Source organism: Spinacia oleracea, chromosome 6, assembly GCF_020520425.1.
Source record: "Spinacia oleracea cultivar Varoflay chromosome 6, BTI_SOV_V1, whole genome shotgun sequence".
NCBI lineage: Eukaryota > Viridiplantae > Streptophyta > Magnoliopsida > Caryophyllales > Amaranthaceae > Spinacia > Spinacia oleracea.
In genome coordinates, this window is record NC_079492.1 from 134071113 (window position 1) to 134087700 (window position 16588).

Here is a 16588-nt window from a genome sequence, read left to right on the forward strand (position 1 = left end):
AAGGTTCTAATATTTTCGGTTGGGTAGGCAAGAATATTGGCTGATTTTTCTGCTTAAAAATCTTAGTTTTGAATACTTAAAAACTTGTATATAAATAATGACCCCTAGGCCTTTATTTATAGAGTTATGGAAAAGGAATCGCAATCCTAGTAGGATACGAATTAATTGAAATTAGAATCCTACATGAATTCTATTTAATTAATTTATCTAATTAGGAATAGGAATTTAATCACACACTAACTCTTGCAGTTTTAGGAATCACGCATGAGCACAAACTCACACACACACACGGCAGCCACAAGGGCTGCCCATGCGCATGCGAGCAGCAGCCCATGCAGCGCGGCCCACGCATCCGTGGCCTTGGTGCGCGCTGGGCTTGTGGCGTGCGTGCTTGCTGGGCGATGGCCCGGCTTCGTGCTGGGCCTTCGTCCGGCAGGCCTCGTCCGATGCTAATTCGTACGATACGCTTCCGATTAAATTTCCATTTCCGGAATCTATTTCCGATACGAACAATATTTAATATTTCCGATTCCGGAATTAATTTCCGTTTCGAACAAATATTTAATATTTCCGTTTCCGGAATTATTTTCCGATTCCGGTAATATTTCCGATTCTGACAATATTTCCGTTTCCGGCAATATTTCCGATTCTGGTAATATTTCCATTTCCAATAATATTTTCCGATACGTACCATGTTTCCGTTTCCGGCAACATCTACGACTTGGATAATATTCATATTTCCGACACGATCCATATTTCCGTTTCCGGCAATATCATCGTTTCCGGAGTATTCATTTCTTGCCTGTGACGATCTTAGCTCCCACTGAAACCAAGATCCGTCGGTTCCGAATATTCATAGATGGAGTATTTAATGCCATTAAATACTTGATCCGTTTACGTACTATTTGTGTGACCCTACGGGTTCAGTCAAGAGTAAGCTGTGGATTAATATCATTAATTCCACTTGAACTGAAGCGGCCTCTAGCTAGGCATTCAGCTCACTTGATCTCACTGAATTATTAACTTGTTAATTAATACTGAACCGCATTTATTAGACTTAACATAGAATGCATACTTGGACCAAGGGCATTATTTCCTTCAGTCTCCCACTTGTCCTTAGGGACAAGTGTGCATTTCCTAATTCCTTTGTCGCTCGATGCTTGCTCTTGAACATAAGGTAAGAGTTGTCATCCTTATTATGTCCAGAGGTGTTCCTCGGTTTCAGAGTTCAACTGATCAAATAAACAGATAATCATAGCCTATGATTCATCCGAGCACGGCCATGCATTTCACAGTTTCTAGCTCTCCGAGTGGCCTTGTACAACTTTTAAGCATCTCATCCCGATTTATGGGAGGACAATCCCAATCTTGCGATCTTGAGATTAGACTTCGTTTGATAGGTGATTACCTGAGCGTTGCCTTTATAGCCTCCTTTTACGGTGCGACGGTTGGTCAACGTCAAAGCAACCAGTTCTCAAACAAGTAATCTCAAATCACTCAGGTATTGAGGATTTAGTGTCTAATAATTTAATGAAATTTACTTATGACAGACTTTCATCTCTTACAGTAAAGTTTCATAGGTCTTGTCCGATACTAGTCTTCCCAAAGTAAGTATCTATGCAAATGATTATGACATTGCCATGTCCACATAGTTCAAGAAACAGAACTACTAGTCATCTTGCATTCTAATCGTCTAACGTTTTTCTATGCGTCCAATTTTATAGAAAACTCCGATTAGGGACCATTTTCAACCTCTGACATTCAAGTTCACTTGATAGACATTTCTTAGTCACAGGACTGGTCCTGACAGTCTATCTTGAATATATCGTCAAATTTGAAGGGACTCATCATTTAATACTAAACCAAGATTAAATGGAATATGAAAATACATTTCATATATGATAAATGTTCAACCCCAATGTTTTATAACCATGGGCCTCAAACCCATCTTCTAAAACAATTCATGGAATTCAAAGCTATGCTTGATTTCCAGTGCTACAATGTGAGTGTTGCTTCTCACTTGTTGCATAGGTTTAGTTATCATGCTTTGCCAATCTTAATATCCTTTTCATCGAATGTTCTTCGAGATATGATGATAAGATCTTTTCGAGTTTGTTTATTATGTGATCTAGTCTTTCTTACTTTGATGGTGGTTTTACTCACTTTGCAATGAAGAACCATCAAGTTAGCAGACGTTTTTCTTGCTTCAAGAGTGGTTCTACGCATTTTTCAATGAAGAACCATCAAGCCAGCAGATAGGTGATCTACCCAAGTTCAGTGAAGAACTTTAAACAACCCTGTTTTATTGCTTCTTAGGCAATAATTACTTTTACTTCAACTGCATAGGTTGCTAGTGATGCTTTGTTTGGATTTACCTATCCAAGCAGTTCATAGATATGTGGAAGACTCTCCAACTATATCTTAGAACATAGAAATTAATATTTTAATTTCCCACGCAACAACTCATGGTCTCCAATCCATGTTGCCATTTCAAAACACGATGCTCTATAGCTCGTCCTTATCAATGGTTAACTCCAAAGGGTCTTGCTTGATCCTTTGCCAGTGTTTATGCGTGTAGCATCAATATTTAGCATATCTTTATTTCCTTGAATCAAGAACTATTCCTATGTACCTTTTCAAGTACCATAAGTATTCTTGATCTCAATCTAGTTGATCTTCACTTAGATCAATAGAGATTGGTATATGTTCGTCATGCCTAAAGTCATACGATACGTTTTTGGCGATCCTCATATTATATCATACATGATAAATTCTTTTGCAGAATAATTCCCAATTGAATTCTATTCATGTAACTTTAGCTCATTCAATTTTAGTAGATACTGAATCCAGCTAAATTCTTTGACATATAATATAGGTTAAGAATCTCATTTAGACTCTTTGATGTTTAACTTAGTAAATGCTTATACATAGTTCAAACATTCTTTACTTAGATTTATTCACATGGGTCAAATATCTCCAATGGAGACTTTCGTGTTTGATTTAGTAAATGCCATTACTTAATCTAAAACAATATTATAAGATCTTTGTAAATAGATCTTAATACCCAATATGTACTAAGTCTCGCCATGGTCCATTATTGATGAATAATCTCAAATCTAAGTCATTAGCATTTGAATGTTATTTTACAACAGAGAGATATGTGTGTGATACACATAGGACCAATTAAGTTTTATGTACTCCCACTAAACTTCTTATATATCTATAAGAATCATGTACATTTTATGAAACTAAAATGCTTATTAGCTTCACTTAAAATACAGTTCCAATTCCCAATTGCTTGCTTAAATCTGGACTTAGATTTCATAAGCTAGCTTTCTCTTTCAAGCATTTATTTGGATCCACAAATCCTATGACATACCATGTACATATTGTATTCCATCATTTGATTGAGGAATACGTTTTGTCATCCAATTGCCATATGTACCAATATGCAATCATTGCTTGAATTATAGACTTAAGCATTACGATTTTGCATGAGGTTTCAACACAATCCATGCCATGAATTTGCTTGTAACCTTTAGCAACTAATCTAGCTTTGTGTGTGAACACAATTCCATGTTTGATGGTTTTTATCCTTAAAACAAACTTGCAACCAATAGGTGTGAAACTATTCTTGCAAATCAACAAAATTTCAATTTTGTCATCAAAACATTGAGTATGTTTTATGGCCTCTAACCATTTAAAACATTTGAGTCTATATATGGCCTCTAACCATTTTAGGGAATCTGGGTTTCGTCATAGCTTTCTTACAAGTCACAAACTCATTAATCTACATGATAATAGTTTGACTGCAAGTTGTAGGTTTCTTCACTATCGAATAGAAGAATCTCATAGTTTCATTGACCAGAACTCTATGTTTCCTTACTATCTAATAGAAGAATCTCATAGTTCTAGTGACTTGAACTCTATGCCAACTTGGGTATAGAACATCAAACAATAGAATATCAACAGGCACTTTGAGAGTCCTTTGAATATTCTATTCTCCTTGAAGCACTTGTAAAGTCTTCTAAGAGATGTCTATTCTTTAAAAGCTACTTCTAAAGTCCTTTCAGAATAAGTTCGGATTTTCTGAAGCACTTCGAAAAGCCTCCGGAATGTCCGTTTATGTTTGTTGTTCGCCTCGAAAACTTTCGAGGTCTATTTTCTCCCACTTGTCATTTTGGAAACGAATCTCCAAAAGGACATTATTTCGAGCAAACAAACATTATGTTCTCAAAAATTCGTGGTAGAAACAATACCCTTGTGTCTCATTTGAATAAATCACAATGAAACATATATCTAGACTTGGGCCTTAGTTTGTTGAATAACAAACACTAAGCTCCCACTGAGTTTAGCAACTCTTTAGATATATATAATTGAAAAGATATCCTGAAATTACTTTTCAATAGCTTTGACGAATTTGGTTTAGTTTGGTGGTAGTTGAGCATTTTGTTTTAGAAATTATAGGAAAAGTCTTTATGATTCATCATTGATCGAATCAAGTACTAATTGACTTCGATCATTCCAACGTAGATATGCCATATCTTATGGAGCTAGATTGTGAAATTACAACACACAATCATTGATGATCATATTTGGTGTCAAGTAATCAACATGATCTAACCTAGATCTTTATGATTTCTTGCCGAGTGGATTTTATACTTCTGAATCTTTGAACTAGCCAAACAGATTCAATTTATATCACATTTGAGTAAATAAACCTATATTCACTCAAATCCATAAAGTCATAAAACCTTTCTTTAGCTTTGAACTCTATCGTCTAGGCGTTCTAACAATAGTTCATATTCTTTGTTACTTTCAACAAGTAAGACTAGCTTGTCTTAAGTTGATCTAGAAATCAACCAACTTTCAAAAGTCCATCAAAATAGAGCTTATGAATGTTAACTTGTTGATATGGTCTAAGCAACAATGCCAAAGATTTAATGGAACTCAAATCAAGTGTTTGATTTGAACCTAGTAAAGTTCTTTAAAGAGTTGTTTGTTTTAATCAAGCATATTGACTCAACCTGTAATTGACCATTTCATTCAAATAAACAAACAAACATTGTTTTTGTTTTTCTTGAATGTGAGTCTTTCTGTGTTTGAAGCAGAAATTTAGGTATGCTGATTATGGAACAAAATAGCCATTTAGTTCCAGCCTTTGAAAGGACTTAAAACAAACTAGATGACCCTACAACTAATGTAGCATTGCCATGCTTCATTTCCCACTTGTAGGTCATTAGTGTATCCTAGCTTCCATTGTTTGAGTTATTACCGAAGTAAGAACCTCAAGCGGTATATGATACCAAGGAAGTTTGATTGCTAGGTCACTCCTCTTTAAACATAAACTTATAGGTAGAAACGGAATCGTAAATTCCTCTCATTTGTTCCTCGTTTTCCTATTTCTTGTACCCTTTCTTATAGTTTTAAGAATTGAATTCTTTAGTGTTGACTTTTATACTTTGTTAGACATGTCCAATGTCACCAACAAGGTTCTTTACCATTTTAATTTATGTTGAATATTTTGTTTCAACTAGATGATCTTACCAGAAGCTTCTAAAGTTCTCTAAGTATCGATCTATTCGAATGTCTAGGGACTAGACTCATTCGAGAATTAAATGGACAAAGATATTAGGTTGTTAACCATTGGTAAAGCTGAGCGTATTAAACTCAATGCTTTATGATCTCAAAACTACATTGTATTTTGAATTCACAAGCACCAATTGGTTTGCCATTCGATTTTGATATTCGAAAACAACCATAAAAGTCGATATAAGAAACGTACATTTTAAATTGCTCACTTTCTCTCTTTTCCGTGAATCGTTCTTGGATTCACTACCAATCGAGGAAATTTACTGTTACCTTTCTAAAAGGATTTATTGCAGTGCAAGATATTTAATTATAAACAATAATTAAAACATACATTGAAGCATGCAAAGTCTAAACATTTATCATGAATAATAACTTGAAATTAAAGCAACCATGCAATTCAAACAAGTTATTAGCATTTTATTCGATTTTGTTGTTCCGGCAGGTGTGAATAAAATGATTCCAAGATCCTAAAATCATTGAAGAACTAAGCACAGTTTGTCGACTTAATCCTAGAACATCTTAGGTAAGCAAAAGCCTTTTGCTAATAGTCTAGAAACTATTCTTGGTTGATAGGTACGTCTAAGAACTTATTAGGTAAACCTATCGAATTTGCCACGACATAAAAGGACTCCTTACTTATATCGTTGAGTTTCACCAAAACTAACATGTACTCACAATTATTTGTGTACCTTGCCCCTTTAGGACCAATAAGTAACACCTCGCTGAGCGAAAACTATTACTAGATTGATGTAAAGGATATCCAAGCAAGTGTATATTTTGGCATGGCACCTTTTAACTCAATTTTTAAGTTTGGAACTTAAGGCTCTTACTATGTTGGTTAGATTTTAAGTGAACTAAAATCCTTAATCATGCAACATAATCAAGCTTTTGATCTCATGCATTTTAAGACATATTTAAAGCAATAAATAACTTAAAACATGCATAAGATATTTGTGATCTAGTATGGCCCGACTTCATCTTGAAGCTTTGACTTCAAAGTCCGTCTTGAAAATCTCCGTGGGAGGCACCATTTTCTTCAAATAGGATAAGCTATAACTAATTACAACTATTTGATGGTACGCAGACCATATTTGAATTGAAAAATAACTTTGGTGCTTTAGACCAATTACATTCAAATTAATGGTACGCAGACCATATTTTCTATCCTATTTGGGCCATACTAGTCACTTCATAACCTGCAAAACAGTACATATACAATATATACCATTCACCCATTCATTATCATGAATGGCCCACATAGCTGGTTAGTAAAACACATTATGCATCACGTAAACATTTGCAGCAATTAATCAAGGGCACCAATAATCTACCAATTATTCAGTCCTTATTAATTCTAATCGAGTTGTTTTAACCTTAAGGATTTGTAGACCTAATCAAGAGTTTATGACTAAAAAGCGCTCCTACTTAAACCAATAAATTCATATGCTTTACTAATTTTAAACATAAAATTGTATTTCTAGTCTAACCGGAAACATACAAATTTAATTAAAATTTAAAGCTCATATAAATTTATAAATGAATCCAAAAGTTTAATTTAATTTCAGTCGCATTTAAATTAATTCATGATTTTAATTTTAGTAAAATAATTAGAATAAATTCCATTTATTATAATTATAATATTCAAAATTAAAATCCAAGAAATTAATTCAAATTATTAATTTTAAAATTAATTAAAATTACGTGAACTGAAATTTTCAAATTAAACATTCAAAACGATCTAATCGTAACGCAAACACCCTACGCGTTGCACGCCCATGGGCCGTACGCACACAGCCATTGCTGGCCATGTGCGCGCAGCCCATGCGCTCGTCGCATAGCTGCTGCTGTCCTATCGCAAGCCTCCGCACAGCGCCCCATCGCACGCGAGCTATCGCTCGCAGTGCGCGCGCGCGAGATCGCTCGCTGGGCGCGCGACATCGCTCGCTGGGCGCGCTGGCTCGCTCGCTGTGCGCGCGAGCCATCGCTCGCTGGGGCGCGACATCGCTCGCTGGGCGGGCGACATCGCGCGCTGTGCGCGCGAGCCATCGCTCGCTGGGGCGCGACATCGCTCGCTGGGCGAGCGACATCGCGCGCTGTGCGCGCGAGCCATCGCTCGCTGGGGCGCGACATCGCTCGCTGGGCGAGCGACATCGCGCGCTGTGCGCGCGAGTAGTGCTGTGCGCAGCGCTCGTGGCACGCGAGCTTGCGCTCGCTGCGCGCGAGGCTGCGCGCACTTGTGCGAGGCAGCGCGCGTTGTGGCGCAGCTCGCTTGCTGCCCACACGCGACTGCCTTGGCTCGCCCCTCGCCCATGCCCATTCGTTCATTGCTCGTGGCACACGACACAAGGCAGGGCTGCTGCCTTGTGCTCGTGCACTACGCCCTTGCTCATTGCATTCGTGCCGCACGGGCGACGAGCTCCCTTGCTCGTCGTCGCATGCCCGCATTATACAACACCCCTTAAGGGTAACACGAAGCGTCCATTGCTTCGTGCGTGCAAGTTATTTGAACGAATCGCATAAAAATTTAAAATTTATATTTAAAATTAATGACAAATTAATAAATAATATTAATTTCATAATTTTAGGGCGAAAAAATCGAAAATTTATTATCCAATTGATTTCCGATTGATATGGATTCAAGTCTAGGTCATAAAAATTTAAAATTTATCGTAAATTTACAATTTTTATGGTGGTTTTTAATCATAGGTTTCTAATTAAATTACAATTAATTATGAAAATCAAATTAATTCTAAATTATTCTAATTTTCAACAAATTAATCATAATTACAAATTAGATTGCATAATTAACAAGACTAGGCATTCAAACTTGTTAAACATATGCAGTAGGTCAATCAAAAATTCAAGATTTATCAACAAGAATCGCAAATATTTAATTTAACATCTTAAATTTACGAAATTTTGCATTCGAAAAACTAAAACCTTCGAAAAGTCATAGTTAGGCTTCGAATTTGAGAATTCTGGGTTCGACAGAAAAATACTATTTTTGTCAAAATTTTAGAATGCCTTTTACATGCGGAATTGACACAAAAATCACTCAATTCGGATGAGTAACGAAGAAACTGCCGAAAAACTGCGTACGTATAATTAAATAAACGCAATTTGCAATTAATTAACAATTACGAAAATTAATCACCCCTTTTAATTCTTGCAAATTTGTAATATTTAACCATGTTCATGCAATTTAGATTATGAAAATAATAAGGGGCTCGTGATACCACTGTTAGGTTATGATTCATATGACAGTTCATAAATCATGCGGAAAAACCATAAAGCCAGGAAACATATTATTTACACATAATCATTTAGCATAGTTTAGATGCATACTCTTTGTTGCGTGCCTTCCCTAGTTGCGCCCGAACCGAACAAGAACAAGTCTTTAGGACTCCAAGTGTCGTCCCTCCGTAGATAGTCCACAGCACGTCCGGATCCGCCTTAAGATTGACCAACTAGAATCGCCCTTAAGGTTCTAATATTTTCGGTTGGGTAGGCAAGAATATTGGCTGATTTTTCTGCTTAAAAATCTTAGTTTTGAATACTTAAAAACTTGTATATAAATAATGACCCCTAGGCCTTTATTTATAGAGTTATGGAAAAGGAATCGCAATCCTAGTAGGATACGAATTAATTGAAATTAGAATCCTACATGAATTCTATTTAATTAATTTATCTAATTAGGAATAGGAATTTAATCACACACTAACTCTTGCAGTTTTAGGAATCACGCATGAGCACAAACTCACACACACACACGGCAGCCACAAGGGCTGCCCATGCGCATGCGAGCAGCAGCCCATGCAGCGCGGCCCACGCATCCGTGGCCTTGGTGCGCGCTGGGCTTGTGGCGTGCGTGCTTGCTGGGCGATGGCCCGGCTTCGTGCTGGGCCTTCGTCCGGCAGGCCTCGTCCGATGCTAATTCGTACGATACGCTTCCGATTAAATTTCCATTTCCGGAATCTATTTCCGATACGAACAATATTTAATATTTCCGATTCCGGAATTAATTTCCGTTTCGAACAAATATTTAATATTTCCGTTTCTGGAATTATTTTCCGATTCCGGTAATATTTCCGATTCTGACAATATTTCCGTTTCTGGCAATATTTCCGATTCTGGTAATATTTCCATTTCCAATAATATTTTCCGATACGTACCATGTTTCCGTTTCCGGCAACATCTACGACTTGGATAATATTCATATTTCCGACACGATCCATATTTCCGTTTCCGGCAATATCATCGTTTCCGGAGTATTCATTTCTTGCCTGTGACGATCTTAGCTCCCACTGAAACCAAGATCCGTCGGTTCCGAATATTCATAGATGGAGTATTTAATGCCATTAAATACTTGATCCGTTTACGTACTATTTGTGTGACCCTACGGGTTCAGTCAAGAGTAAGCTGTGGATTAATATCATTAATTCCACTTGAACTGAAGCGGCCTCTAGCTAGGCATTCAGCTCACTTGATCTCACTGAATTATTAACTTGTTAATTAATACTGAACCGCATTTATTAGACTTAACATAGAATGCATACTTGGACCAAGGGCATTATTTCCTTCAACATCTACTAATATGAACTGGGTATAAACTAATTAAACAAAAAACCATGCCAACAAAAAACCTAACAGGATAATGAACAAGATCTCATCATTTTAACTCCTAAATTCCCCAATTCTTTTGATAAACCAGTAACAAGAAATGCAAGGAAAAATCAGCCCCTCATCCAATGCATAAGTCAAATTCCGCTAAAATAATTTTTAATCATCAACGAGATACAAATTCAACCCACAATTCAGCTCAAACAAAGAACAACCGCCTAAATTAATACGAAGTGATACAAAGACAAGCATGATTATCGAAAATTAAAGGCTACCCATCAAAAGAATTAGGGGAAAAGGAAAGACCTCAGGCGAAACAGGTGGATATAATAAGAGGTTGAATGAGAGTGCAACAGCAGCTATGGCAACACCAATTGAAATTTTTTGAGGCGAGTTTTGATGATTGGAATTGAAATTAGGGTTGTAATTGTTGGTGTAGTTCTTGGCTACTCCGCCATTTTTGTTGTTGGCGATGATAATGGTGGGTTGCAGGGGTCGGGTGAAGTGAGAGAACAGAGACTCATCTATGGAGAGATTGGAAGAAGCGTCGACGGTAGCGGGGGCGAAAGTGGTGACGGCAATGAGGAGTGGTGTTGGTTCAGTGAGGGGAGGAGAGATAAAGTTTGGGTGGGTTGAGTGGGATCGAGGAGAGAGAAAGTTTGGGTGCATTGTGCGTACACAACCCCGGCCCCGAGGGTAGGCGGGGAGTGCAACCGCCTAGGCCCAAGGAGAAACGGGGCCCAAAATAGAAATTTGTACAGTATATTGCTATAATAATTATTAAACGCGCTAATTAACAAAACAAATATCTTTGGCTCAGTGGTAAAGGCGTAAAGCAGTGGTATTTGTCTTGGGGGTCGTGGGTTTGATTCCTCATGCTTGCTGTCTTAATTACGTTTTTTGTTTAACAACTTTTCACCCTCTCTTTCGCTCATTTTATTTTCGTTACTTTTTACTTTTTATTTTTTATTCACTTTAACTTCCGAGGAACTCATTTTCTAATCATATTTTTTGTATGTTAATTTCTTAACTCATTAAAACTCCCTCTTTTATGTTAGCATTATGTTCAAGACAAACAAGTCCACACCGAGCTAGCTTACATGTGTAGTGCTTGACATCTAGTTTAACTTTTATTATTCAGTTGTAATTCGGGTAATAGTTGTAGGCGAACTTACCTGTACGATGGACTATGAGTCTATGTTAGATGGTATTGAAAAATGAAATTTCGAACTTTATTTAATGAAAACAAGAATAAAGAACTACTCCGTACTAAAATAAATCTATTTTCTTGTATCAAATAACAAACCTACTTATTCATATTGACTACCTAATACCGTAATTAAGTGATTATCTACTTTACTAATAATTTGCAAGTGCTCAGAGCACGCCGGTGAAATTCTAGAAGCGGATTGGACGAAAATTTTAATGCATCTTTTTTTTTATCAACAGTGAAACGATATATTTCAGTTATCTATTAGATATATCATTTCGAAAGGGGCCCTAAACCCTTATTTCGCCCTAGGGCTCCCAAAAACTCAGGACCGGACCTGTGCGTACATGACGACTATCCCACTTCTTGGGCATATGTTCTCCCTTGTATAAATAGAATGTTACCTCAAACCCAACATGTGGGAATGACTTAGTTTAGTTGTACTTTTTGGAGTTTCCTAGGTTTTTTGAATTCTCTCTCACTCTCACTCTCACTCTCACTCTCACTCTCACCACTTTAATCGCTTTAATAGTTTAAACATTGCACTAGTTTTTAATTATTGTTCTTCAAGCTTTCAATTCTGCTCATTTGGAGCAAGTTCAACACTTTCAATTCAAGTCAAATATAATTTCTTAACTTAATCTCTTTATTGCTTTCATTTAATTCTTTCTTTATAATATATGAGTGTTCAGTTCACGATTGCGGTTGAGTTTTTTTTTTTACTTAAAGTAATTTGTTTTTGATGTTCATTTTCAAGTTCATAATTTAGGTTGAATTTCTTTAACCAAAATTGAAAGTCGTGTTTTTATGTATGTTTTGCTTAAATCTTCTAGGTTTAAGTTTTACCAATAGTTCACTTATGCGGTTAGGCCTAGAAGTTGGGTGACGCCTAGTAGAATCATGGCATGAAACTCCCTCCCCCTTTACTTGTGTGTAATCTTGGTGTATGCTAGACTTTGCTAGTTGTTGTGATGTTATGCCCTTACTTGAGATAGATTATGAGCATGTTAGGCGGTAATTTTAAAAATCATACCGTTTATGTTGAATTTTTTCGATTCATTTACATATTGTTCAATCCATTTTTTCAATTTTTGATACGGTTTTTATCCCTAATGAGAATTTTTTTTTTTTTTTTTTTTAATTTTAAAAGAACTAGTGAGAGGCTGAGAGCCATCTTAAAAGTTACTCGAACCACAGCCTTAACCAAGAACCGAAGGAAAGATAAAGAGAGCCGAAAAAAGGGTTTCCCTGGCCCAACAACCACAACATTATCACAGTTGCCAATTGCCATCCCCAATTCCATTTTGCCCCATTTTTGTTGCGAAAAAGTATCAGAGGAGAGAGAAAGAGAGAAAAAATGAGTGGAGTTGTGAAGAAGGTTGCGGATGCGAGCTTCAAGGCTTCGAGGAACATCGATTGGGAAGGCATGGCTAAGCTCCTTGTCTCCGATGAAGCTCGCAAGGAGTTCTTCACCCTTCGTCGCACTTTTGATGAAGTCAACACTCAACTTCAGACCAAGTTTAGCCAGGTCCGATCTTCGATCTCTGTTTGTAAACCCTAATTTTCTCCTTTCCCCCATTTTTGTTTTGTTGTTGATTTATTTTTGCTATTATTGGAGATTTGTGTATTTTGTTTTTGATTAATGGATTTGATTTTCGGGAATGCGTGCGATCTAGAATTTCCTGGAAACCCTCATTATTTATTTGAGACTGCTCCGGATTTAAGACCAAAGTGAGGAGATTTTAAAATTGGTTGGATGATTTTTCGAATCGAATAATTTGATGTAAAACTTTTTCATTGCTTGGTAGGAATTTGAAATGATGATTTTCGGCGAAAGCAGTTTTTGGGTATGCGGAATTGATGGATTGATTTATTAGGGTAATTTACGTCTTCTGCTCTAAAGAAGAACAAATGTGAACCCCATAGTGTTAGAAAATCAATCTATTTGCTGAGGCATAGCTTTTCGCCATAGTCCGATTACATGCTTTCTCTTTCTTCTTCACTTATCCTCCTTCAGACTGACACTTAACAGTTAAGCTGCATTTTGCTTGATGCAAATGTGTTACTTTTTCTTGTGATCGAAAATATTAAAGCACATTTATCGAATTGAGATCATGTGTTGCGGTCATTGAAATATTTATGCTCAAGTTTTAGATGAGGTTTCTTTGAGTTTTTGCATGGATTCTCAATTGCAGATACCATGATAATGTTGTTTTTAAATGTGGGACTATGCAGGAACCTGAGCCCATAGACTGGGAGTATTACAGAAAAGGAATTGGCAACAAAGTGGTTGATATGTACAAGGAAGCTTATGATGGTAAGTTTCTGTATTTCTTGCATTTATGTTTTGTCAGCAACTTTTTATGTCTGGAAGTGAAGAATTTTTAAAATTCTTCTTCGTGCATCGTATTTATGTTTCTATATGTCTGTCAAAACGCTGTTGCTATGAAGAGGTGTTATGTTTTGGTAAACTAAGGAATGTGGACTGTCAATAGAGCCAAATCTTGTATTTGAATTGTGATTTTCCGGATGTAACATGTTATGATCGAATATTTAACACATATTTACCAAATATGTCGACTCAGAGCACAACATTCCAGATTTTTGGCGGCAATAGGGTTTAGTGTATGTGTATGAAGCATTACCTTAGTCTATTGTAAGTCTATGTGAAGTTGCTGGTACTGTTAGAAGCTTGATCGAAATGCATTAAATTAGATGAACAGTTTCGGAAAGACATTCGATGTAATCTTGATTTGAAGTTTAGAAATAGAACAAGCAATAATTTTTTAACTCTTTGAAAAATGGTTGCGATTTCTTGAATCATAATGTATCATAGAGACTAGTTGATTAAGATGGTGATTTCATCATGGAGTTAACACTTTCTTGAACAATTTTTATAGTTCACATTAACTTGTCACCAAATTCAAATGATTGCTTTTGCTTGAGCGATTTAGAAACGATTGCTTTTGAATTGACAAAAGTGCGTTTATTTGGATTGCTTAAATTAGTAATTTAGACAAGCAATTAGGAGAGAGAAATTATTGTATCATCTGCTAGATTTTGTAGTAGTTATATTCTTTGCTTTGGATTAGGAAGAGAACAAGTCTACATCCATTGAGTACTTTGCATACCAATTTGCCAATCATCAGCTGCAACTTTAGATGCCCTTTGCCCTCTTAAATAAATGGTTATGGTTGACTCTGACTTGGGTTATTGGATTGGATGTGAATAGAAACAATTGGAAGTGGATGGAGAGAGAAAGAAAAAAGAAAGTGTTAGGATTGAGATAGAAAAAGGTTTCTTGATGAAGAGAGAGAAGGGGAATTATACCTTAATAGTTAACAATTGATTTTTTTAGAAAGAAATAAGGTTTTTTTTATTGGAATATACAGTATTGTGGAAATTTGTGTTTGGGCAGAGGGATTATACGTATAGCTTCAAGATTCATATTCCCTATCTCTGCGGAGTTTGTCTTAATTATGTGCTGATTTACATATGTGCATTTTCAAGAGCCAAGTTCAGTGTCTCGCTGTGAAGTGTGATTTTCCTAATCTGCAAGCTATGTTGGAGAGTGCTTGTCGGAATTGGTTATCCTGTTTTCTTACGGGAAACAAAAGTCTTATTTTACATCACGAGATTGCTTGTCGGAATGAGTTTTCATGTATTGTTATGGGGAACATTTTCCATCACCAAAGACAGGCGAGGTCTTTGTTTAATGAATCTGTGAATTATGATTACCTTGTGTCTGGAATTTGATTTTTGACATGGAATTGTGTCCTGATGTCCAGTTTCATGATCTAATGTTTAATTCCAACCATTTTTTTCCTGCATGTCATTTAAGCTTTGCTAATATTACACCCAAGTATAATTTTTCTATTCTCTCTCCAGGTGTTGTGGTTCCAAAGTATGTGGACAACGTTACACCAGAGTACAAGCCAAAATTTGAAGCCCTGGTGAGTATTAATGCCTCCTAAACCTTCTAGAGTGCATTGATCTCTAGGTATAGTATTCATCTTTATTAAGCAGGGACATAATTACATAATACAAGTCTTTTTTTTCCTTCTGATCCAACTTAAAATTTGGAAGAAAGAGAAGCTTTGATCAACATGTACTGCTTTCTTTCCGCTTTTAGCCATTTCAATTCGATACTGTGTGCTTACACTATGATTTTTAAAAGGATCCTATTCTTGTGCTTTGAAATTTTGATCTTTAAGGCCTTATTCTTTCATCTTTTTAAAAATAAGTTCAGATTAGGGCCAAGACATTCAAATAATTTCAGGTTAAGTTCATGTAAGGGCTACACAAATCTAGTCAAAAATTTGGATTGAGGAGAAATTTCTCTAGGAATTGTGATATGGGCAATGGGCAATGGGCAATGGGGCTATAGGGGTCTCAATTACAGAAAATTTCAATTTATTGCTATTTCCGGGAAACATTTACTGCAACAAATCAATCTTATTTATATTAGCTAGAGAAATCACGTTAAAGGATGAGTATTGCTTAATATCGTGCTGATTCATTGTCTTGTGATGTACTGCAGTTAGTGGAACTGAAAGAAGCAGAACAACAATCTTTGAAAGAGTCTGAAAGATTAGAAAAAGAAATAGCAGATGTCCAGGAATTGAAGGTAAGACCTGCGCTTTGTATCCTTTGAATATCTAGCTAGTTGTTGTAGGTTATCATTTCTTTCTGTGAACTAAGTTATATTGGATTATCTTCAGAAAAAACTAAGCACCATGACTGCGGATGAGTACTTTGAGAAGCATCCAGAGCTGAGGAAGAAGTTTGATGATGAAATTCGTAATGATTACTGGGGTTATTAAAGTTGTGCTGATTCTGCAATCTGCTGCTTAGGATGAACATGTTGAGATCATGGTGTTTGATCTATAATTAGCATAATAAAATAACTAATATTTGCTTTTTTTGGCAATTTTGTTCGGCCATGTGAAGCATTTCTTTCCCGATGTTCTTGTAATTAGTCCGTGAGGTGCTTGCAAGATGCCTTGGTATGAAAGGCCGAGCACATTTGTCTATCTGAATGGCTGAATATCATTTTGGAAGTATTTTTTGAGAACATTTGTCTACCTGTTGTGCACTTGTGCATGTTTCTGAAGTTTTATGTTGATTTTAATCAAGTACTGCATTTATAGTTTCCATTACGAGGCG

General features: G+C 36.3%; 1 protein-coding gene across 1 annotated transcript; it reads left to right on the top strand.

The window, feature by feature from the left end:
• The first annotated feature begins 12632 nt into the window (after positions 1-12632).
• Positions 12633-16506, top strand: LOC110785331 (ATP synthase subunit d, mitochondrial). Its single transcript, XM_021989769.2, has 5 exons — positions 12633-12950; positions 13658-13739; positions 15311-15375; positions 15963-16049; positions 16144-16506. Exons 1-5 carry the CDS (start codon positions 12780-12782, stop codon positions 16243-16245), a joined length of 507 nt encoding a protein of 168 aa, XP_021845461.1. The 5' UTR covers positions 12633-12779; the 3' UTR covers positions 16246-16506.
• Positions 16507-16588: the final 82 nt, after the last annotated feature.

Coding starts and splice junctions, on each gene's coding strand:
- LOC110785331 (XM_021989769.2), top strand. CDS start 12,780: ATGAGTGGAGTTGTGAAGAAGGTTGCGGATGCGAGCTTCAAGGCTTCG. Junction 13,740..15,310: donor GTACAAGGAAGCTTATGATG/GTAAGTTTCTGT, acceptor TTCTCTCTCCAG/GTGTTGTGGTTCCAAAGTAT. Junction 15,376..15,962: donor AGCCAAAATTTGAAGCCCTG/GTGAGTATTAAT, acceptor GATGTACTGCAG/TTAGTGGAACTGAAAGAAGC.